Raw genomic sequence first — 25130 nt, forward strand, 5'->3', positions numbered from 1 at the left:
GAAGAGATAGAAGGGAAAAACAGATGGTGAAACAATAAAGGAAAAAAAGAAAAGTAGGAGGACTTGAAGAGGAGAGAAAAGGGGAAAGAGGAAAGAAAAAGAAACAGGCTCAGAAAGAAGGCAAAGGAAGCAGAGAGAAAAGGCTAAGAGAAAGGAAAGAAGGCTTAATAAATAGAGCAAGGAAAAATGGAGGGGTTTTCAGTTCCATGGCTTTGTTTTGAAGCAATGCTGGTACTTCATGTTGTTCCTGGAGTTATGTTGAAAAGCAGTCCTAATGCTTCCTTCCATCGACTGTGCAGAGAAGTGTACAGTGGGCATTTCATAAATATATGTTGAATAAAAGAATAAAAAAAGGAATGAATGAGGCACTTGGCAGAGTAAGCATTTATAATTCATTGCATCAACACGTGAGATTTTTTACTCCCAAAATCAATAAGACCAAAAGATCCCTTCGATTTATTCACCAAAAGCAGGCTTCAGCAGTTCACGGAAGGGTAACTCATCTCTCCCCCACCTTCTGGTTTTACTCCATCTACCAGGGTCTCCTGCAAATGACTGGCTACAAGAGCTGAGCACACATCACACGTATCCCTCCCAGTTTCACTAATGTTCTGAAGGATTTTTTACAGATCCTTCGCCTATAACACTGACCTCTTCTGCAAGGTCTGCTCAGTTTTCTGGAGATTTGCTCATTACTTTTCTAGATGAGCTGTTTTTCCGCTCTCTGATGAAGCTCCCTTCATGAGTTTTTCAGCAACCAAGTTCACTGTCCTAGAAGCAGTAGTCATTCTGTGACAGCCCAAGAACCAAGCGAGAAATCCAGGAAGGTCACATTTCACTGTTAGATTGCACCTGACTCTACGCACAGCTCCTCTGACACAGGAGATAAAATGAAAACAGCTTTCTTTCCATCTGCTGTGGCAATCATTCAGCTCTCTGACTACCCAGATGAGGGAAGATAGAATCATTCTATCGTTGCTTAAGAATGGAAATGCAGTTGCCCTTGCCCTATGTTGTATTATAAAAGATTTCGAGAGAATTCATGTTGAAATTCATACGAATTATAACAATAGGTATAATTACTGAATGCCCAAATCACTTACATTTGATACAGTGTAATTCACGTTATACTTAAAGCTAACTTTATGAGGTCCATGTTAGTGCCTGAAGCAAAAATGCAGCCAGTGAGATTTAAATCAATCCAATACCACGTTTCTTATGTCCTTTCCACTGACCGTTACCATCTCCCTATTGCCCACTTGTGGTGCCTTCAGCTTTGTGATATGGACAGTTAGACCTGGAAACAAATCAGGAAGTTGGCCACACTATTCTTGGATGCCTTTAACATTCCTACTCTTTGCCCTTCCCCAGCTTAGAACATCCTCTTCCCCTCCTCCGGATACTCAGTACTATCTCTTCTGTCAAATTTTCTTCTGGAAAGAGTCTGCTTCTCTCCATAAAGTAGAGTTTAATATAGATTTTCATTCCTCTATTTTCTCTCGCTGTGGGTAACTGTGCCTTACAGTTTACTTCTATGAATTCAGAGGATGAATGGAGTAGGTAGGAAAGCTGTTTGGGGACAGATGGGTAGAGGTGTTGAAATCAAGTGGGTTTTCCCAAGTGCCATGTGGGTGGAAGATATATGGCAGACTTGACCCCATATTGTGCACTGTTGGGAGATTTCTCATTTGGTGACTGTGCCCACGTAGTTTAGCAAAGCAGCCCTTGAATCCAACAGACTTTTCACTCCCCTCCTCTCACATCCTTAATACATCGTAACTCAAGGAAAAGCCAATGGTAATACACAAAATACATGGCCAAATGACAGAAAGATGGATTGGAAAAGAAATAAAAGAAAGGCGAGAGGGAGGAAGGGAGACACAGAGAGAGAACTGAGTGCATATATTCAGCAATCTGGCCTAGATCAACACCTACACAACATCTGTCTGTTAGGCAAATTTCTTTAGACTGATATTTGCTTTGGACAATCTTCAGAAGGATATTTCTACTCCCAATGTTGGAGAGTTAAAAATAATATACATCAGGAGCAGTGTTTTGGCATTGTACTTCACTTTCTTTCTATCTTCAACAGCACTCTTGTCAGCCTTTAAAACTCAATCAATTCAGCTGATCCACTGAACAGATGGCATTAATCAACCCCCAAGAACATGAACAAAAGCAATTAGAAATATAGAGACATGGAATTTATGCCAACCAATCAATTACCAATGAGAGCAAATCAACATAACACACCCAACTTCCCCTTCTTTCTCTTTGCTCTGAGCAGCCACTGATGTCAGTAATGAAGCCCTGCTTTATCCCCCTGCCCGAGGGGAACTGAGAATGGGCATGTTGAGGTTTAATTATACATTCCTTAATGAGGAGTTCTCACTCTGCTGACAAATACCAGCATAATTTACAGACTATAGGATGCATCGGGATGATGGATGTAGACAGCAGGTACTATATGATGTCATGCAAATATGAAATATGCTGCACTGAGAATATGGTTGTTTGGTATTCCCAGAGATGAACTTCATTGCAAAGAACAGAGCACCTTTTCTAGCATCTGTAGGGCTCATTTGTCAAAAACAATGGAAACAGCTATAGAATACATTTTAAGCACAAATCTGTTCCTTCTGTGAGTTTATGAGCTCATATATCCCTATGTCTTGAATTTACTTGGCTGTTATTTTCTTTCTGATACTGTGCAACCCTTGCAGATTCTGAAACTCCTTTCTTTAGGTCTTTACTAATTATCCCTTGAGTTACTGTAATAATCTCTTAATTGCTTTTCTTACCACTAGTCTTGACCCATTCCATTCTAATCTTCATGTATTGTGATTAAAATTAAAAACTTAATTGTGATAATGTCAATTACATATATATAAAATCCTTTACTGTCTCTCCATAGCTTTAAGAATCAAAAGAGGAAGCTCCCATGCTTACCTACTCTAGTTTCTTCTTCTGTCCATAAGCCTATAGACAGAACAGCTCCTACAAGTAGTCACTAAAACAAAGTTAACTAGTTGACTTTGTTTAGGCATTAGTTTACATTACGCTTCCCTCAAAGAGCCCACCTTGATGCTACAGGCAGTCAAAGATGTTCATTTTATGTCTCACATATTATACTCTGCCTATACTTGTAGAATTTATCATTCTGATAGCATCATAGATTTATTTATTGGCACTCCTGTGTAAAAAAATCCTTTAGGTCATGGACTATATCTTCTAATCTAAGTTTATACCTCCAACTTCATAGAAAAATTTGAGATTAGGAAAAAAGATACTTTTGTTGGGATTCATTCATTCAGTAAGTCTTTGGGATGAGTAACGCACACAACACTGGACACTTAAATAAATCTACTTTAAAAAAGAGTAACACTGAATATGTTCTTCCTTAAGGGATGACATGGGGGCCTCAAAATATTTTAAGATTACGTGGGTTTGCAATAAATAAGATTTTTATAGAAGTTCAGTACTAAAACCCATTGAATGGGATCTAAATTTCTCTTTCTTACATGTTGGGCTATGAGAAATGATTTTTATAGCATTATGCTTGGGAATTTTTTTAGACTACATAGGTAATAACACTCATTAAAATTATGCAGATGAAGTTAATAAAATTAGGTCAAACTTAGTACCAAGGTCATATGATGAACAGATTTTCCTCTTTGATGGACAACTGGCCATTTTAGGACATAACAATATTGTCTCAGCAATGCAGTCATGGATGTCGTAGGCTCCTATAGAGGCCAGAGCCCGTTCTCCAGCTCCTACACCCAGTCAAGAGGTGAGAACTTCTGCTTTTCCATTTAATGGTCCCACAAGCTACCATCTTTTCGACATTCTCCAGACGTTAATAAGTCATACCTTTTACTTTAACAAAAACAAACAAAAAATTAATTTAAAAAGTAAGACTCTAGAAACAAGGCCATAGAAGAATTTTAGTTTAGAAATGGAAATTCTTGGATGGAAATCATTCATTTATTCCCTAATCAATTCATTTGCCCAATGGTCTAGATGTCAGATATAGATATTTATATAAAAGATGGCCATTGGGAAACTTTTTACCTAGTTTGAGTAGAGGGATTATAGAACTTGTTACAGAAATTTAGCATATAAGGGGAACTCTACCCAGTCTGGGGAGATGTGTGTGTATTGGTGTGAGTGTGTGTGTGTGTGTGTGTGAGAGAGAGAGAGAGAGAGAGATGGAGTTGAGAGAAATTAAGGGAAGATTAAAAATGGGAAAGAATATTCTAGACCAAACAGGTAGCACATACAATAAATGCAAGGAGCTGTGAGATAACATGGCCTATTTGGGGAATGTAGAGGAGTTCCATAAAGTTGGAAATTAGGGGATGTGGGGAGAGCAATGAGGATGAGGTTTACAGAATTAGAAAGGGCCAGATCGGAACTAGCCCTGTGCTGGGAAAAGGAGTGTGCATTTGCTATTTAATTAATATTCCTTGGACTCACATCTACAGATTTCCAAGACATGATGTCAACAGAGGTGACTTTCATGGTATTGCTATGTATTTGCATTTGCACAAGTCTTCAGCAGGCTGTATCCTTTCCTTATTAAGTTTTTTATTGAAACTGATAAAAGAAAAATAAACCATCAGTTGTTCTCCCAGATACAAGTCTCTTTTCTTTGACCATAGGGATATTTGCTTCCTTCCATCAAAACTAGATTCCAGATGTTTTGGTTGTTTTATTAAGCATTTATCAGGTCTTGGCCTTGATAGAAACTGCTATTTCCATACCTGTTGTCATGGATATAGATACAGATCATATAGGTAACCCAAGGCAACTTTCCACTGATGCTCATATACTCAGCCTAACTGAATACATGGGAATCAGTTCCATACATTTCAAAATTTGGTCTTTGGAGACAGATATTCATTCAAATTCTGATTTTTTTTTCATTGCTTATCTTTATGAACCTGAGGAAATTATTAACTTTTATTAAGCTTGAATTGACTCATCTGTAAACTGGATTTAGTAAAGCCCACCAGCTGCGCCGCCTTGCTAAATTCCATGGACACGGTATGTGAGGTGAGAGATAAAAAGTGAAAAGCCATTAGTAGGAATTAAATCCTACTATTTTTGTTACTGTAAATATGATTGTGTAACAATTTTGGAGTATCCGAATGGAATGAGCAGTATTCAGCATCAGCAGTTAAAGGCAAAAACAAATTAGGACTAGATATGACCTTAATAGTCACTTGATCTAATTCTTTCATACTTGATCTATTCTTTCATTTAATATGTCAAGATCTTCAGAAGAAATATATAACCTTTACAAGGTCACGAGCCAGAAAGTGGCAGAGATTTGATGAATGAGCTCAGCTTCCCTTTTGAACTAAAAAGGTCACTGTTGGCTCCAAATGAGTCCACTCTAACTTCACAATAAAGTCCTTTGCATGAATCTCTATTGTATTCTGGCCTTTTGGGTAGGTAGACCCCCTTTCCACCTGCCTATCAGAGAGAGAATAATTGGCATGATATATATAGTCCATATTTCAGCAGAGTTTCGGCTTATAAGGTAAAAGGCATTATATTGCCAACTCTACGTTTTAGGAATATTTCAGATCATATCCCATTACTTTGCTTTATAACAAAGGAACATTGCAAAGTGGAACAATTTGTTAAAGGAAAATGAGGTCCCACTAAAGAAAGCAAATGCAATTGGGCAGAGGAGCAGGGAAAAAAGAAAACTGCAATTTGGAAGACAGTCATTCATTGGAGTAAGAAAAAAAAAGGGGGGGTCAGTTTAACTGTTTAGAGTTGTTCCTATGGCAGTTAATTTTCTCATAATTGTGTACCCTTGTGTAGAAACTGCTATTCAATTATTTAATCTATATTTTCCAAATACGAATATGGGTTGGAGATGGGGGAGAAGGGACATGGGAAGAGAAAGTGAAGGGGCATATTAATTGTCAAAGATAATCCCATTCAGCCATGGGGAACTCTTAGTACTGTTTCAGATGGATGAGCTTTATACTGCTTCCTTCACTTCTACTGACAATAAATACTACCAAAAAAGTGTCCTCAAACACTCTCCTTCTGTAAAAATCAGCCTGATCTTTGTTTATTTATAGTATTGCCTATTGATTGGTTTAATGCATATGCCTCAGTCAATTCCAGGCATGGTGAAACACTTTATTTGATGATCTGTGATACCCTAGGATATTTTAGATATGCTTCTGCCTGTGAGCAAACAGCCAGAATAAAGAGTTTTCAAATCTTTACTCAGCGCTACCTCTGTGTGAATCAGATATGTAGCAACCAACTTACATAGGTGCTTGGGGATCATTTGAAGTGATTTATTGTTCAAAATCAAGGCTCTTCATAGGCATATAACACCCATGTATTGTTAAAAAGAAAGTAAGTAGGGATCCTGTACTTGTTACATCATTTCCTATTATCTTCTGAATACAAGTTCTACTGTTACAATAGCCTTTTGGCATAACTGATACTTAAAGAATCTTCCAAGTATAATATTGAGGTGCTGCTATCTTTTGGAGTAAATATATATTCCGATTGCTGTTTTATACCAAAACCTGTGAGCAAAGGAATGGTACATAATCTGATGGACCTTTGACGCCTTAGCCATGGCATAACTAGAGCTAGAACTCTTAAAACTTCTGACTTAATTTAAACCAACTGTCAAGTCAAAGCACTTTTTCTTGTATCAAAGGAGTTGACATTATATGTAAAATGGTTTTTCATTTAACATTGGCCTATTATATCTACATTTGAAATTGACTAATACCCTCTGGGAAAACCCAAAGGAAATGTTGTAGCTATTTAATATCCTGAAAATCCGGAATGGGGGAATTTCCGGAATTTTTATTACTGGTAGATAATTATGCTCTCTGCACAGTTTCATAATATCCATACTGCAGCTGCCCCTTCTAACCTGACTTTATTTTAATTTTGTTTAATTAGAAACTTATGAAATCTTTCATTGGGTAGGCACACATTTTTCCCCCAGAGATAAATTCCCCCGTTTTGGTCATATTATAAGAAAATTAAGAACACACACACACACACACACACACCCTGCCCATAACAACCCCCCACACACACAACAACAACAATAAAATCAACAGCAGCAGTAGGAGCAGCAGCAGCAAATAATTTTAAGAAGAATGGAAAAAATTAAAAGTTATTTTGTTTGAACAAAGTCTGCTGGTATAGCTAGATACCATGGAGCATCTTGGGTAAATAATCCACTTTCAAGGCTACATTCTCAAATGATTTGAACTATTGTGTCAAAATATAGCAAGAACTGAAATATTGGGAAAAAAAGAATTTCTCCAGTTCATTCATACACTGTGCAAATTTACTCTCTTTTAATAGAAATTCCTATTCCTCAATATAAGCATTAAATTTTCATGGATTCCAGATAAAGAATGAACCAAAGTCCTATAGTTCACAAATAAAGTGTGTAGACAACAGACGTCTGGACTAATTGAATTGTGGGAAATTATTATTTTTTTCTTAGAGGTGCTACATCATAAGTTTTGAAGACCACCAATACATACTGAGTTCTGAAGTAATCTTCTGCTATTCTATTGTTCACTGAATTAATACACTTTTCACAGCATAAAAAAAAAATTTATCAATATTCCTTAAGAACATTGACCCCAAAATATTTAGCAAGCAGCGTGCATTCAATTCAAATGTTCATGGGAAACGGGGAAATTAAACTGTCACTGATGAAATAGTAAAGCTCATTATCGCAAAGTTTCCTTTTAAATGTTCAGAATTAGCTTTATTGCTGCATCAGTAATGATAACCATGAGCCTTAAATCCACGCTCTTTAGGTTTTATGAGCATTACTAAAACATATTAACCATAATTCAATTAATTTACAGAATGCCATTTCACAATTAATTTCTTGGTTGTTTCAGAAAAGGTGCTGCATGAGAAAGTTCATCTAGCATTCCTGTAGAATTTGTTCTCTCTATCTTTTCCTCACTCTACCTTTGTGAATCTTCAAAGATTCACTCTCATGGGAGACGTAAATGTGCTAGACAGAAGACACAGCTCTTTTGCTACCACCCCTTTGCATCATTAGGACAATACTGACCTCTAGCGTTCCCGGAGGTAGAAAAACTACCTCAGCACCATGCCTAACTTCATATTAAACCACTTAGATGTTTTTCTAAAGCACTATGGGAACAATTTCATTAAATTAAAAAAAAAAAATTGAAGCAAAGAAGATTCTAACCTGTCCCTATCTATTTCCCGACATAGTATCTGTACCAAGGGCCTTTCGCTCTTCCCTTTTAGAGACATAGACCTCTTCCCTCCTCATTCAGCATATAAACTTTAATAAAATCTTCCTAAGACATTACCACTAACTATAGATTCTGGACCTCCAGAACTTCCAGTCACAGATATAAATCCTGGCTAAGTTTGGGGCCATTTTCAGTATATAGCATTTGTCTAATTGTGTTCCCTTGAGGTATAATTCTGGAAAGACTTATTCTAGGTCCCCTAGGAGGGTTGGGGGTGGGGGCACAGGGGGAGGACCCTAAAGTAATAACAGTGTGTGTGCTGATTCCGAAGATAAAAATAAAATCAAAGTATTCCAATGTGGTTTATATTTCTGAGGTTCCTGGAGGGGATGAGGGATAGGGAAGCAAGTCCAGAGACTTGAGGGACCTTGCTAAACCATCTTTGGAAACAACACAGATGGCTTAATTGCATTCTTTCTCATTTAGGAGTTCCCAGAGCTGGAAAAACTTCCCTTCCTCTGCCTAGAGACGCAGCTGAGAAATTGAGCTTGAATCTCTGATCGCCCTAGCGATTTATTCAAGTTTGAAGAACTGGATTCTTTAAATACACAGTGCAGGTGGCGGATCCCCGGGTGTCCAGCCTTCCTGCCTATTAAATTAAACGTCCTACATTTGCCCGGGTTAGGATTTGGACGCCAGATTATAGACTTACGGCACACATTATGTGTTCGTTGGCACGAAGATTTTGGGGGTGGGGTGTGCATCAACTGGGTCTCCTGTAACAGGGGCAGCCATTGATCTGGTTTGACAACATTGGGGCCATGCCTCTTAGGCCAAAATTCCCAATCCTGTGAAATCGATACCCCTTGGTTGCAAGACACCCCAAATGTAGTCTTCTGCCTAGCGGAGAGTGGAAAGCCATGAATTGTGGGGCGCTGGGCAGACTGCAAACCCAAGGCAGCCGCATTCGGAGACGGAGACGAACTGCTGTCATCGAGGGCGGTGACTGGGAGCATTTCTATCGCTGGAAGCTCAGCTCCCCAGTGCCTGCGGTCAGAACCCGGGGCCCTTCTCCGGAAAAGCCCTGGCTGAGATCAGGCAGGCGGGAACGCGGAGCTAGCGGAAGGCTGAGCGAGGACAGCCACCCGGTTTCCCCTGAACTTTGCGATTCGGGGAGAATGGCAGGACAACCAGCGGGGCTGGCTCATCTCAGCCCTGCTAACTTTTGGGAGGGTCGGGGTGGTGCTAGAACCACACCAATCAGCATTTCCCCCTCCTTTTCCTCTGTTCGGAGCAGACACAATTGAACACGCTTGGACAGTTGAGTGCCTCTCCGAATGCTACCATTCCCCACCTCCTCTACCCTCCCCCAGCTCCTGGTACTCACAGTTTGTCGCTGTTAATCCTAAATGCCACAAGCCGGAGAACAGCAAAGTCAAAACGCCGGTCAGCCGTGGTACAGAATCCATTTCCCCCGAGTAAGCGGTCCCTCCCGATCGAATGCCAAATTCGCAGGCGCCAGCCGCGGCTTCTCCTCTCTCTCCTCCGCACCGCCTGACCCCCAGCCCTCCCCGCCTTGGAGAGGCACTCGCCGCTTTACTCCATCCCGCGCCCAGTCGCTCCACCAAAACCGTGACGGGGGCTTCCAGCCACGCTGCGGCTGAGGCTACAGTCCCTGCAACTGCCGCTCGCCGCTTCCTCCTCTCCACCGCCTCCTTAAAGCTGCAAATCCAACCCCAGTTGCAGCAACAAGCGCCGAGCTCCGCGGGCAGCCTGACTCCACCTCGACGGGCGCGAGAGCTGGAATCAGCACCCGGGCGGCGGACACCTCCTTATAGGCGAGCGGGGCCGCGCAGCGCCGCCCCCGGCCAGGCCCGCCCCCCGCCCGCCTGTAAGAGCCGCCTGGGCGGGTCCTCGCCGGGCTCCGGCGCGCTTCCCCAACGGCGCGCTCGGCTGCGGTGCGCCTCGGCTACCCGAGAGGGAGGGCGAAAGGAAATCCCTCTGTCTTTCCCCTTCTCTGTCTCTCATTCTCTTCTCCACCTCTCTCTGCCTCCGTCCCTTCCGTCCCTCTTTGGGGGACGAGTAAAGGTGCTGGAATTTAAGGCAGATTTTAGAAGAACGCTGCTGAAAGGGCTACTAAAAGGAGTGGAAAGACAGAACGTTTTAGGAAGAGGGGATTGCCCACGGAAAGATTTGTAACAAGCTAACGAGGTGGATTTATTTATCTATTTATTTATTTGATTTTTTTTTATTTTAGAGAGGAGACTTGAATTATGCGGTTTGATTCCTCCTGCGTTTGTGCTCTGGTAGGGAAGGCAGATGGGTATTGATGTTGTTGGGGTTTCTGATTTAGCTGTTTAACACGGTGTCCACTCCCCCGATTTCTGAATCCGCATCCTATTTCCATCGCTTATCCTTTCACCTGCTCTCCACGTCTGCCGTCTCTCTCCTGGCCGTTGGCGTGTGGCTTCTTGGCAAGTACTGCACGGTTGGTTCTTGGTGCTTTGATTCTGAACTTCACTGGAGCCTGAGAGGGAGGGAGATGGGGAGACACACAGCGGGTGTGGTAGTGAGGAGGCTTAGAGTGGGGGATCGGCTTGAGGGCTTTAAATTTTTAAAAGAGAGAAGGAGGTAGCTTTGCTTTCTTCCTGGAGGCTCTGTGTTAGAAACCCTGCTTCTGTCTTTGGGTTCTAGTTGATAACTGGGGACTCTCCTGTTGTACCATAAATCAACTTATTTTGTCTTTATTGGAAGCTGTCAGAAGGCTGTCAAACCTTAACAAAATAAAGGACCATAATGATTTCTCCTCTGTGAAGCTGAGAATCAAGTTAGAGAAAGGCTCTTCCCACTTCAGGGCAAGTTGATGTCGCCCTCCCCCCACCGAATAGTAGCAATTATGCAAGCTTATTTTGCACCTTAGAGTCCGCTCAACCCCTGGTCTTCAATGGCGGCCCTGCTTATAGCAGATTGGAATGGGTTTCAGGCAGCTCCTCCCTGAATCTTGAGGTTAACCTTGTAGTTCTGGTTAGAACTAGATTCACCTCATGAAATACTGAGAGATAGTTGAACGACGGTTAGATTAGTGGCCACATTCTTTTATACCAGAGAAGAGAATTTTGAGGGTCTTCTCACTTGCAAGTGAGTGCCCCTACCGTCTCTGAACTTCTAACTGAAAATAATGATGAAAGTGTCTTGATTCTTGAGCACCCCCAGCAGAGACTTCCACAGCAGAGGGTTTGCTTGTGAGGGAAAGACCGTGCCTAGGAGAGATGAATCATAAAATAGCAAAGCTGAAATGACCCACGGAGCTGCCCTGTTGGCAGGGAGAGGGGCATGGAAGGAACTGAGGTTCAAAAGTCAGCCATCTGGTCTCCCCTTGTCCTTTTACCCAGGGTCCTGAAGGACTGTAACCCAACCCCTGTTATTTGAGAATCATCGTTTGAAAAATACCTGTCTGGCTATTTTAATCACACTAAAGAGTCTAGAGAAAACTTAATGAACAATAATCCAGCTTTGCCAATTCTTTAATCCTTAGGCATTTTTTAATGAAATAAAATATCACAGATATAATTTAAGCCCCCTTTGCATTCTTGCCTGACCCCATTCTTCCCCGAACATAACTAAAGGTAAACACTTCACCAATTTGCTGTATGTCATTCCTACACAGGTTTTTATACTTTTTATACTGCATATGTCTACATCTCTAAACAACATATAACATTGCTTTGATTAACTTCCAGCAATATATGAATGGTATCATACTATTTGACTTTGCACCTCACAATTTGCTCAATTATGTTTTCGAAATGTGTCCACTAGGATAGATGTGGTCATAGTTCTTTCATTTTAACTGCTGTATTATATTTCACTTTCATTAATATGCCACAATTTATTCATTAATTCTTCTGTTTATGAACCTAGAGATTATTGCTAGCCCCCCACCCCAGAAGAAAGCATACAACCTTGTACCAATTTCCTAGTTTTTCCTGGGATATATATATACTTAGGAGGAGATTTTTTGGAACCCAGAATTGCCTACCTTCAATTGTATTAGATGTTGCCAGTTGCTGTATGAAGTCATAGAACCAATTCATAATCCCCAGCAACATGTGACTCTCTGCTAGCTCCACATCCTCACCCAAACTTCAAGACCTCTCTTTTGACAAATGGGAAATGAGACCCAGATAACACAGGTCTTTTGTCACTAAATTTAATGCTCTACTATATCATCCCACTGTCTGCACTGCCACCCCTCCAAAAAAAGTTTAATTAAATAAAATATTGCAAGAATTATAGAGAAAGCTGACTTCATGTACTGGCAGAATGACTTACGACAAATTTATCTGTGCCAGTACAATGTGATGGCAATATATATTAAAAGGCAGTCAGGGAAATTTGTTCCCATGAAGCCTCCAAATATCTTCTAAGTATTAGTAAATGTTGGAATTCGCATTTGGATGTCTATATGTAGACCCATTGTGTAGTATATAAATTTCACTTCATTTAAAGTCCTATTTACAGTTGTAGCTCTTTCCCTTCTATCAAACACACCTGTTCTCAGAGCAACATTGAGCCACAAACAGCAGACGTTTTTCTGAGATTTGTTAACATTTCAGTAAGAATACTTCAGCCCTGAATGTAGTGAAGGGTAAACAGCTGTTCCTCTTAGACAATAGTGTAAGCAATGCCATCTTCTGGGGGCATTTTGCCAGCAAGTTTTTATTAGCAGTAGAATATTGATCACTATTAAAACCGTTTTCTGCAGACTGATACTTACGTATTGAAATTCTTTTGTAAACCTTTAGTCTGATAAATCCACCTTCCAAATGGTGGAATAGAAGCTGACAAATCTCCCTTTTCTTCCCATATTATCTCCTTATAGGGTAACTCATATTTGCAGAGCACCTTGTTTGTTTCGTTTTGCTTCGCTTTTCAGAGAGAACTTGTGGATTTACAGAACAAACATGCGTAAAATACAGAATTCCCATATGCCGTCCTATTACTAACTAACATTTGTGTGGTACATTTGTTGCAATGGATGAAAGCACATTTTTATAGTTGTGCTATTAACTGGTAACTTAGGGTTCACTATTTGTGAAGTGCAATTCCATGGATTTTTGTTTGTTTGTTTTGTTTTGTTTTTGAGCACCTTGTTTTGAAGAGGCTTAAAAGTCCTGCTGGGATAGAGCAAGTTGCATGTTAATAAGAAATAGGGAAATAGGGATAATTGAAATCCTAAAATGTCTATATTTGAAAATGCTAAATCTTAACACCTGCTGAAGCCAAATTTTATCTGATTTTTCAAAGGTTTAAATGGATAGGATTGAATTTCCTGTCTGTCTGATTTTCCCTTTAACATTCCCACTTCTTTTCCCCTTATTGGAGCAGAAGGAAAAGTATCATTCATTAACCAGAATGCAAGCCTTTGCATAGTCAACAAGTGGTGTGCCTCATTGATTTTATAACTCTCCTGTGAGGCATATAGAACCTATGTATGGTCATCTCCATTTTATTGAGGGCTTCCCAAGAAGAGACAGATATTGACATGTTAAATATCACACAGAATTAACAGCCCCTAACCCATAGGGCACATGAAAATGAAAAAAAAAAAAAAAAAAAAAAAAAACTATGGCATATCCTTTGTCTTTAGAAAGGTTATAGGAAAAAGAAGGAAGGTCCATTCACTATGACTTATAGATGTAGAAGAAAAGAGTTGCATGTGGTCACCATAGGCTACTTTGTTTGGAGTGTCATTTTGAATTATTTTGACTTCACGTATTATGATTTTTTTTGCAATGGTTGAAAGATGGCTCCTTTTGCCAGCCATAACACTAGGATAGTTTTTTTATTGATGTGACAGAAAATTGATTTATCTTTCATTCTTTTTCTTTCTTTGTGTTTTATGTTGTGTTGTGTAGTTTTTCTTTCTTTATTAAGCATATGGTATGTTGCCAGTAATATCCTACAGGATATAGGAAATGAGGAAAAAAAAAGTATCCCTGCTCTCATGGAGCTAAAATCAATTTGGGGAAATAAGATGTAAACACATTAAAAAGTTAAGATAGCAGTATAAGTTAACATGTAATTATGTGCCAAATGGCTCAGATAATAAGTGCTATAAGAGTTTTAAAGTTGACAAAGATTGCTTCCTCTGGGAAGGAGAACTTGCAGTTAGCATAATGAATCAGTTCTTTGTCTCTTTGGGGGTAAAGGGATTTGAGTCACCCTGGGCCATGAAGCTCGTTATTCGGGTCATGTCAGGTATGTTTACTTTAACAGCAAAGCCAAGTCTTAGAATACTGGAGGCAGAAGTCTACTTTTGCAGAAGAGTGCGTTTTCAGATTCAGATCTATCAGTTTGAGTCAAATGTTGAGAAAAAGTCGCTCAAGTGATTCCCTGCCATTTGCCTGTCCTGGTTCAAAATCAAAGTCAATCTTGCCATTCGATAGTCATCCTAGAGCTCAAAACTAGTCCTCTTCTATCATCTGCCATCACCCAGTAGAACAACCATTTAAGTACCTTAGCTTGAAATGCATGCTCTTCAGGGGGTAATAGACCATACGGATACTGTTTACATGTATATTCTGTTCTTTCCTTGTTCTCTAGGCTTCTTCTTCCAAACTGGCTAATTTTTACTTGCTGTTCAAGTCAAAACTCACCTAAAGTCCTCTCTTGAGGACTTTGTTCATTATTTGAATGTTTCTGTTCTCGTATCTTTTTCTTTAGCTTGGAGTATTCTTTCAATGGGCATTCAACTTCCGGTCTTCAGCATACATAGGAGGTTTTCAAGAAGTCTTTGATGAATGAATACTGTTAGAGATGAAAATTCCTGTCGATCTTTTATAGAACTTACCCCCATCCCATAATCCACTCCTCACTCCAGAATGCAGAAGCTCCTTGAAGACATTTATCCTTACTTACCCAGGAAACAAATATGTCAACTCTGTGGAAATCTATGGAAATTTTATGGAAATCAGTGGGAATGCAGTTTGGGATAATATTTTGATAGTTCGTTCTGATCACCATACATTTCCAAATATTTGGATTTATTTTGAGAGACGGGGTTTCACCCTCTAAGGTGTCATGCCAAATCCAGAAACAGATTTCCAAAAGGAGCTCTTTTCCCCACTTCTTATTTCTGGCTCTTTCTGGAGGTAGTCTGCCTACAATCACCAAGAAGTTTATAATATACATCACTCTGATAGGAGAAAACTATTTGGAGAGGTTTAATGAAGTGTTCTGAGCATAATCTTGTGGTATTTGTAACCTACTGTGTATGAGTTCTTGAGTATGTAAATTGGTCTCTTTGAGGATCACTCCCCTCATCTGTGAATTATGATGATTCCTGGCTTTGATATTTATGCATATTGAATAGAATTATACATCTAAGAGTACTTTTGATATAGATACATGTTATAAGTGCTATGTCCTAACTCAAAGAATACAATTGATTCAGTCTATATCTATAGGATTTCTCGTGTATTTCATTTGCCATGTATCCTTGGAGTAGAACTAACTGCAAACATCTAAAAATATTCCTTATTCTAGGGGAAACGTACATAAACTCAGCGTTCAAATGCATCATCTTAATTCAATCAAGCAACATTGACTTACTGAGCAAGACTAAGATGTGTGTCATTTGTTCTTGGTGAATTAAGTGCCATAAATGACCTGTTCTTGCCTCTGAAGTACTTGTACTCCCCACAATTTCTAGGTGGGGAAATGACGTGTACCAACATCAAGTAATGAGTGTTCTAGAAAGGAGGGAAATGAGTAAAGTCAATGTTTTTCCAGTCCATCAAAGTTGCAGACATTATTGATTTCCTGATTGTTAAGCATTTCCAGTTTCTTCCTTGATTTCAAACCAAGCTGGTGAAATAATCATGATTGGATTCACCTACCACAGAAATCCCATTTCCCCTTTGTGAGTATCTGGTGCTTGTTATGTGGCCCAATTCTAACCAATAAAACTCAAGGGGAAGGGGATATTTTCTTCTCTGAGAAAAGACTGAGCAGTGCAAAGAAAAGCTCTTTGCCCCTGCAAATTTCCCAATGGCCTGGACATGTGTCATGAGGGCATGATGTTTGTAATTACAGTGGTCCACTTGGAGCATGAGGCCAGAATGGCCAAGACAATGATCTGGTAGAGGGCAAAGAGAGACATTCTCTGGGTCCTTAAATACAAAATTGAGTTGCATCCACCCTGGAATAATAATTGTCTGTATTGGTTAAGGCATTAAAGTTCTCCAGCAAAAAATAAAACAATATTTATTGAATATCAACCTGCAGTAAGAATTTTGACTTTATTTTCTCTTTTAACATTCGTGGCAAAATTCTGAGGTATTATTTGCTACATTTGGAAAATAAGGAATATGAACCTCCTGAAATTTCAGTAACTTTGCCCAAAACACAGCGCTATTAAGTGGAAGTGCAAGGAATCAAACCTAAGACTTTCAGGTTACAGAATCTTCATTTATTATTCCATTTTTCAGTGCCACAAATGTTCAGAAATGAAATAAAACTACTAAATCGTGTGTGTGTGTGAGTGTGTGTGTGTGTGTGTGTGTGTGTGTGTGTTTAATCTAGAGCTCCAATATGATTGGCAACAATTTAGCTTCTACTAGGGAAAAAAAAAAAAAAACTCGAGTAAGCTTACCAATGCACTGCTTTTGTCTCTCTGGGAAAAGCTGTCGCCGAAGCCGATGTGCTGTTAGTAAGTTCATTAAAGAAAATTAATGAAGAACAGAAAGAATCCTTTTTATTCCAGGTGCTCACCTAATCTTTAGGTAAGTCAGGCTAACATCTGAGCTTGAGATCTGTGCTAGCCACAACCCTGGAAACTCTTCTACAGAATTGTAACATTTTCCAAAGGAGTATTTTCCAGGAAATGAATTATTTGGAAGGAGCTGATTTCAAGGGATTACTTAATTATGTAACCTAATCCCTAGCATTTATGTCCTTTTATCCCTTTGCATTTAAATCAGCATAGAAAGCATGGTGCAAAACAGCTATAATTTGCTTTTTATTGGCATTTTTAATAAGGGGAAATGAATGTTAGCCTAGAGCCAGCAGGGGGTGTGTTGACTAGTTGGAAATAAAAAGAACCAGAGCTTATTTGCAGCAGCAGTCTGGGAAATTTCATAGATTGCTGAATTACTGTTCATTTGGAGGAGGGTGGAGAGATGATGCAGGAAAACGTAATCAAATAAAAACAAACCTGCTGATGACTTATTTTAAATTTTTGCTTCTGTCTCTGATATGTCTACTAAGAAACCATAGAGGACTGAGAATAATAAAAGTTTATAATCCAACACATTGAACAAAATCTATTATCTTAGTTATTATTATTGTTATTAAAAAAATAGATATACTCCTTGCATCTTCCAATGGAGAACTTAGAGATTTTTTCATTGTTTGAAGTTGTACAATTTAGAAAAATATATATTTTCATGGTTAGTGATATAGGCACTTAGCATATTTTTTCTGAATAGTCCTGTTTTTATTTCTATTTTTTAATATTCAATTCAACCATCATTTTCTAAGTGCCTACTCAATGCCAGCAGAGCAAGCCTGTTTGAGGCACTGCAGATGCTAACTGAATCAGCCAAAGCTGTAGATTTTGAGATCCCAAAATATCAAATAGCAGGAAACTTTTTATAAGATAAGTACACTTTATAATTTGTTTTAGCAGGAAGGGACTTTTATTTTAAAGGCCAAAATAAAATACAAACATGACTTAAGAAAATTTCCCTTTCCCTTGCAAAATTGTTAAAATAGGGACATTTGCAATAAGAGTCAGTTATGTAAATTAACTTGAGTAGCATGTATCTTGATTCAATTCATATATGATTTCTCTATTAGGGATCTTTCATAAATCTGCTAATCTATAACTAGATACTAGGTATACATAGGCATCATGTAATTTAAAAGAGAGTATAGTATATAGAAAAAAAATGATATAGCCCAAGGATGGGCAAACTCTGGCCCATGGGCCAAATCTGGCCTATTGCCTGCTTTTGTACAGCAAATGAGCTAGGGATGGTTTTTTTCATGTATTAATGGTTGAAAAGAATCAAATAAGAATAATATTTTTTGATACTAGAAAATTACATAGATTCAAATTTCAGTTTGTAAGTAAAGTTTTTGTTGTTGTTTTTGAAAACAGTCATGCTTATTTGTTTATGTATTATCTATGCTGCTTTCCAGTACAAGTTCTGTATTAAGAAGTTGACACAGAAAACATATGGCCTACAAAGACTAAATTACTTACCATGTGGCTCTTTACATAAAAATTTGGCTGCCCACTGATATAATCTACTAAGTATAACTCTAGAACTGATTACAAGGTACAGAGTATGTGATATGGCCTATTCATCCACTCAGAAAGTTCTGTCAAATAATTTTGATGTGCCAGATACTGAAGAATAAGTAGATTAATCAACAAAAAGATTCAAAAATATCTTCAACAAAAAGATTCAAAACAGTGATTGATGCCTTGGAATGTATAAATTGCATATGTAGACTGTTGATGCTAGTTAAAGTATGTTGAAACCATTTCTACTGAATAACTTGAGTTTGGAAAGTACTACCCATTTCACTTCCCTTGAAAATATAGACTGCTACAGAGTAGTTGTCATTCTTCTAGTCGTTTGTTGATTATTGATCATTGGTCAGTATTTATTACCTTCCAGTACATTTCTGTGGCTTAGTATTGGCTGCATATTATTCTGGCAAGCTTACATTTTTGTATTGTGCTGGAATTTCAAGTAACTTTTGATGTTGTTTCAAACTTACAGAAAAATTGCAAAAATAAGATAGAGAACTACCATATACATTTACTTTCACCACTTCTTTTTTAAAGTTTTTCCCCATTTACTTTAAATTCATGCTCTTTCTCTCTTTTACTTTTCTCTCTAACTATGGCCACATCCCCCATAGTTTCCTCAGTTCTCTGACTCACTCCAATATCTGTATCAAAACAAGGAAAGAATGGCCCCCACCCTAATCAAGATGGTACAGGGAGATGATTCAGAGCTCTGGTGCCCCACAGAACTTTGAACAATGAACTAGAACTGGAAGAAACATCCTTTCCAAGGCTCTAAAAGACAGTTGAAGAAATGTAGTTACAGGGTAAGTTCTGAATCAAGGAAAAAAAGTTATTTAAAATGGTAGGATCTCATGGCACCACTTACTAGCTCAGTGCAGAGTCAACCCATTCTCCCAGGGTGGGTCCCTGGTACTGATTCTGGAGGAGCAGAGTAACCTTCATGAACCTACCGAGAATATGTATGCTTGGCCCAACCTGTCTGGTGGTGGCCTGAGGGAAACGCTGCACTAGAACTTTCCCTGCACAGAGAAGTCAGCTCATTGAGCTCTCCTGCAGAAAACCACAGGGGAGCAGTTAGTCAAGCTGCCTGGGGCAAAGGATTGCTGGCTGGAGGACATACACTGCAGTACCAAGCACCATGAGGAAACTGTTTCCTAGGGAAGAGGGATTCCCTGGGCCATATACACATGACCAAGACAAGAGACATGTGTAGAAAAGATCAGGGAGGCTGTTACTCTCTGGCCTCAAGCTACTCATTCATTGACTGGATAAACCCTGATGGAGAGCATTCCCACAGGTCAATCTGAAAAAACCGGGAAGGATGTTTTCATTTTTTCCTTTTTGTTTTTTGTTAGCTCCTGGCATTCAAGGAAAGCTCTCCCATAATACTAGGTAGATAATAGCTTAAGAAAAAACCCTCGGAGAATAAATTCCAGTAATAATAAATGAAAATATAAAAAAGTCTAGGTTCCAACAAATGATTCAAAAACATATGAGGACGCAGGAAGTGATGGTCCAGGCAAAAGAGAAAACTAAATCATTACAAAGCATCAGTGAGGAGAACCAGACCTGGGACACACCAGACAAAGACTTTAAAAAATAAATGGTCCTAAGTATGTTCAAAGAGATAAAGGAAAACATGGACAAAGAACTAAGGGAAATCAGGAAAATGATAGGGAGATGGAAATTACGGAAAGGAACCAAATCTGCTGAAGACCACAGAGTAGAAATTTAAAATTCCCTAGAGATTCAACAGAAGCTTAGAGCTGGCAGAAAAAAGAATCATTGCACTTGACAATAAGACGTTTGAAGTATTCCAGTCTGAGGAATGGAAGGAATAAAGAATAAAGTAAAATGAACAGAGCCTGAAGAACCTGTAGAACACAATCAGGTTTACCAACATGCAGATTATGGGAGTCCCAAAAGGAGAAGAAGGAGAGGAAGGATCAGAAAGAATATTCAAAGAAATACTGGCTGAAATTTTCCCAAATTTAATGCAAGACATGAATAAATACATACAAGTTGCTCAACAAATTCCAAACAGCATAAACCCAAGTAGACCCATGTTGCAGCACATTATAATCAAACTGTCAAATGCCAAAGATAAAGAGAGAATTCTGAAAGCCACAAGGGACACTCAACTAGTCATATACATGGAGGCCTCAAAAGATTAAATGACAATTTCTTATAGGAAACAATGGAAGCAAGAAGGCAGTAGGGATACATATTTGAAGGGCTGAAAGCACAAAAATATAAAACATACCTGCCAACCAAGAATTATATATCCTTCAAAACTTTCTTTCAAAAATAAGAGAGAACACTGTGGATGATTGTATGGTATGTGCATATATCTCAATAAAACTGGATTTAAAAATAAATAAAGTAAATTAAAATGAAATGGCAAAAAAAATAAAATAAAATAAAATAAAAAAAATAAGGGAGAAATTAAGACCCAGATAAAAGCTGAGGGTCTTTATCACCATTAGACTTGCCCTACAGGAAGTGTTAAAGAGAGATATGCAGACTGAAGTGAAAGGATAATATACAATAGACTGAATCTGCATGAAGAAATAAAGATAAGATTAATAAATTGATAAATATAAATGCCAGTACTATTGTATTTTTGGTTTGTAACTCCACATTTTACTTCCTACAGGACTGAAAAGACAATTAATAAAATGCAGTGATAAATCAGTGGTTCTGGGCTCATAATATATGAACATGATCTATAACAAGAACTACAGAAAGGTTGGGGATGGATAGGTATAGTAACATAGTTTGTGTAAACTACTGAAGTTAAGTTTGTAAAGAGGCAAACAAGATTATAACAGATTTAAGATGATAAATTTAAAGCCCATGGTAACTACAAATAAAATAACAGATTATGCAATCCCGTAGAGACCGAAATTACAGTACAGGTTTCCAGGGGTGGAAGGCAGGGTGATTGGGGAGGAAATGCAAAATAAGTGTAGGGTTTCTGTTTAGGGAAATGGGAAGGTTTTAGGAATGGAAGTTACCGAGGGTATGGCAACATAGTAAATGTGATTAATCCCACTGAAGTTTATGCTTGGAAATGGTTGAGATGGAAAAGTTTATGTCGTATGTTTATTCCCTGAATAAACAAACAACTAAAGAGGCAACGACAATTAAAGGCAATACATGATCCTGGATGGGCTCTAACAAGCTAACAAAGGAGGAGAGAAGACTCAAAAGGATCTTATTATAAAAATGAAAAAAATAGAATATAGACTGTTAAATTTCTTGATAACTACACCTAAGGCATATACAGAGGTGAATATCCTTGTTCTTAGGAAATTTTCATGGCAATATACAGTGTTCAAGGAACTTGATATATACAGCCTACACTCATGTGTTCAGAAAATGGATTGATTGATAGATATACAGATAGATGGACTGATGTATTGATGGGTACATAGATAGAATGTTATGTCAAATGAGGCAAAATGTTAAAATCTTTGGGTAACTGGGGGATAGAATTATGTTTGAGTTCTCTGCATGGGGTTTATATTACTATTGCAACAGTCCTAGAAGTTAGAAAGTCTTTCAGAGTAAAAAGTTTAAAATTAAAAACAAAAACAAAACAAATACAAGGAAAGGCCCTGTTAATGGGCAGAGAAGGAGATCAGCCAGGGAGGCTCATGAATACGTATGATCTAATATATTTCATCCCTAAGGAGATTAAGTACATGGTGCTAGGCACTCATGCCTGGAAGAGGACTTGAACTTGTCGTGTAGTCCGGAAAGATTCTATAGGAAAATAAGTTATGAGGAGAGCTGAGGGGGGTGAGAAAATGATGGTGTGTTTAAGAAACTCATGGGGAGGGGGCAGAATGGTCAGAATGAAGAAGCCAGAATTACTAGTGCTTTTCAAGGCACAGGTGATTTAGCCTAGGGCCAGACCTTATAGAAATTGCTAAGGAATTAGATTTTTATTGTGGGAGAAAGTTGAAAGTATTAGAGTGTTTTTAAAGGAAGGGAGTGGTAAGTGGTTCCATATTTCATAGTTCTTTGGCTCCAAATCTCAGCGAGCCCATGTCTAATATGATAAACAAATTCTCAGGGGGCCATTAGTGTTTATGGTGAGCTAATGCGTTACTCCTCCATTCATCAGATGTTTTCACTTTGGCTGTCCCTAACTCCTTACTCTAACAAATAACTGCTTATGGGGGCCAGAGTTTTAGGCACATATTAAGTTTTCACTTCATTTCAGGTGTATGACATAGGCGGTAAATTTTTATCTGTAAAATGGGATGATACCAAAATCGCAAAGCTGTTGTGAAAACCAGTGTCAAAGTAAATGACAAAGCAGTGCTTAGTGCCTGGATCACTCATTAAAAGGTTACTGTTATTCAAAGCTTGATGTTAACTCCCAGCAAATCCTGGTGGAGATTACTTAATCCCCTCAAGTAGCAAAAAACATCATAGGTGTAGCAAGATCATAGCCATTGTCTTTATCATAGACAATTATATTCCCTTGGGGGGAAAAGATGTGTATATTATGGCCGATGCAGACGTTTCAAGTGTTTGATATTTGTATGGCAATTTTATTTTGGAGGACAATGACTTATTTTCTGAAGAATTAATAGCAAGTTTCAGAATCTAAATGATAATGCCTCACCCTCAAAGAGAATCTGTTTTACTGGAGCCAAAGGGAACAAGCATAATAAAGCCTGCCTTAAAAAAGACAGATGGAAAGCAATTTATTTAAAGAGGACTTTTGAGCCAAAGCAAAAAGTAGTTCAGTGAATTTTGTCAGAGTGATAACATCAGGGAAGAACAGATTTGTAGGTGTTGAAATGCAAAAGTTTGGTACTAAAGTCACTAGACAAATACTTCTAAAGAAATTCCACCTCTCATAATTTACCGATTCTATCCATACCTCTCATAAACAATTCTTTTTTGTTATGATATTATTTCCTGGATTGGCAAAGAATCATCCAGTCTTTACAACTCCAGGAATCACTTGTCCTTAGCAGTACTGAGGATGGAGAAACTTCAGCTGTTTTTTTTTTTTTTTTTAGGAATGGTCTTGCAATACTCCTAGAATTCTATAGAGAATGGTGTTTCCATTTTTTCTTGTTTGTCAGAAAGTCTGATTAATGGATTTCAAAATCCACATCTTGGTTTTCTGGCAATTTTTCATTTGGTTAAAATGAAAACTAGACTCTAAATGAGCCTATGAATTACCAGTGTGCAATTTCAGATTTGTGTGATTAGGTGGAATTCAATTAGACTTGGGGAAAAGGGTTGTATGAATAAAGGATGCATTCAATTTAATCTTGATCAAGTTTTTCATATGGGGGATTTTAATTATTTCTGCTCACAATCTTTGAACCATTTGCATAACTCCAAATGACATTTGTTCTGCTATGAATCAGAAAATAAAGCGAGTCCGGACCAAATGTGTTACAGGCAAACAGGGCAAGAAGATAGCATCACTTAATAATGTGTAGTAGTAACAGAGAAGAGAAATTAAAGGTCTTGTAAACTTTGATTTAACCCACAAAACACCACATTTCCGCGCTTGGAAAGATTTAGGAATTCAGGTTAGTTGGCTACTGTTATCAAGTACATCCTTTTCTGCCCATGTGAGTTAATTCCACACGATGTAGATCACGGGGACATTGATAGTACCATTATACTTATTTTCTCATAGGGCAATTTCCATAGAAATGCTCGTTGAGGCTCTTAATGCCTTATCAGAGCCCTGAGGATCTATTACTGATGTGGCTCTAAACCTTTTTCTGTCTGTGGACAGGAGGAGGAAAATGATTTGGAGTTTACATAGTCAACAGAATTTTTGAACACACAGTACATACCGGGTGCTATGATAGTTGCACTGTATATACGATTTCTAAGACTTGTTCCCAGTGTCAAGATGTACCTTCATGTGGATCGTGAAGCAGGCACAGAAACAACTAATTATATGTGAAATGAGGAATGAATGAGGGAAACTTGAACAGGAAGAAATGGACTCTGCCTTCCTGGGACTCAGCTGTACTGTGATTTGGCGAATACAGAGCTGATGAGTAAAAGTTCATCTAGCGTGGAAGAAAAAAAGGGAGTTCTGGGGAAGGCAACAACCCGATGTTTTGAGCATACCTGCCACATGCTGGGGAAAATTTTAAATCTTCCAGTATATTTGAATGAATTTTGTGTGCATGGAATGTGTGCAGACACAATGAGAACTATTAGTGAATGTGTCAATGTTTTATGTATTTTAAGTTGATAATAAAGCAGAAATGGGGCATAGAAAGCAAAGTGTTAACCTGAGGTAGGGCCATTTTCACGTTTAGGTTTTGAATACACTATAGGTATTGCTACTGGAGTGTAGGGATAGAACATTATGACAATATTTTTAGATGTCTTAGCTTCTAATTATTTGCAATTACATTATTGGTTTTCTCCCTTTCAAATGTGCTTATATGTAATTTTAGCCTAGAAGAGAGTAAGACCACAAATATTTAGCTAGGTCAGGGAGTGATTTAGAAGGGAAAGCAACTCCAACCTTGGTTTCCATAACTTCTTAA

General features: G+C 38.4%; 1 protein-coding gene across 1 annotated transcript in view; it reads right to left on the minus strand.

The window, feature by feature from the left end:
• The window catches only part of CNTNAP5 (contactin associated protein family member 5), an 860113-nt gene extending 850075 nt beyond the window's left edge, over positions 1–10038 (minus strand). The window contains 1 exon segment of the mRNA XM_037849799.1: positions 9640–10038. Coding sequence (XP_037705727.1) covers positions 9640–9721 — 82 coding nt within the window. The 5' untranslated portion in view covers positions 9722–10038.
• Positions 10039–25130: the final 15092 nt, after the last annotated feature.

Source organism: Choloepus didactylus, chromosome 9 (assembly GCF_015220235.1).
Source record: "Choloepus didactylus isolate mChoDid1 chromosome 9, mChoDid1.pri, whole genome shotgun sequence".
Lineage (NCBI taxonomy): Eukaryota > Metazoa > Chordata > Mammalia > Pilosa > Megalonychidae > Choloepus > Choloepus didactylus.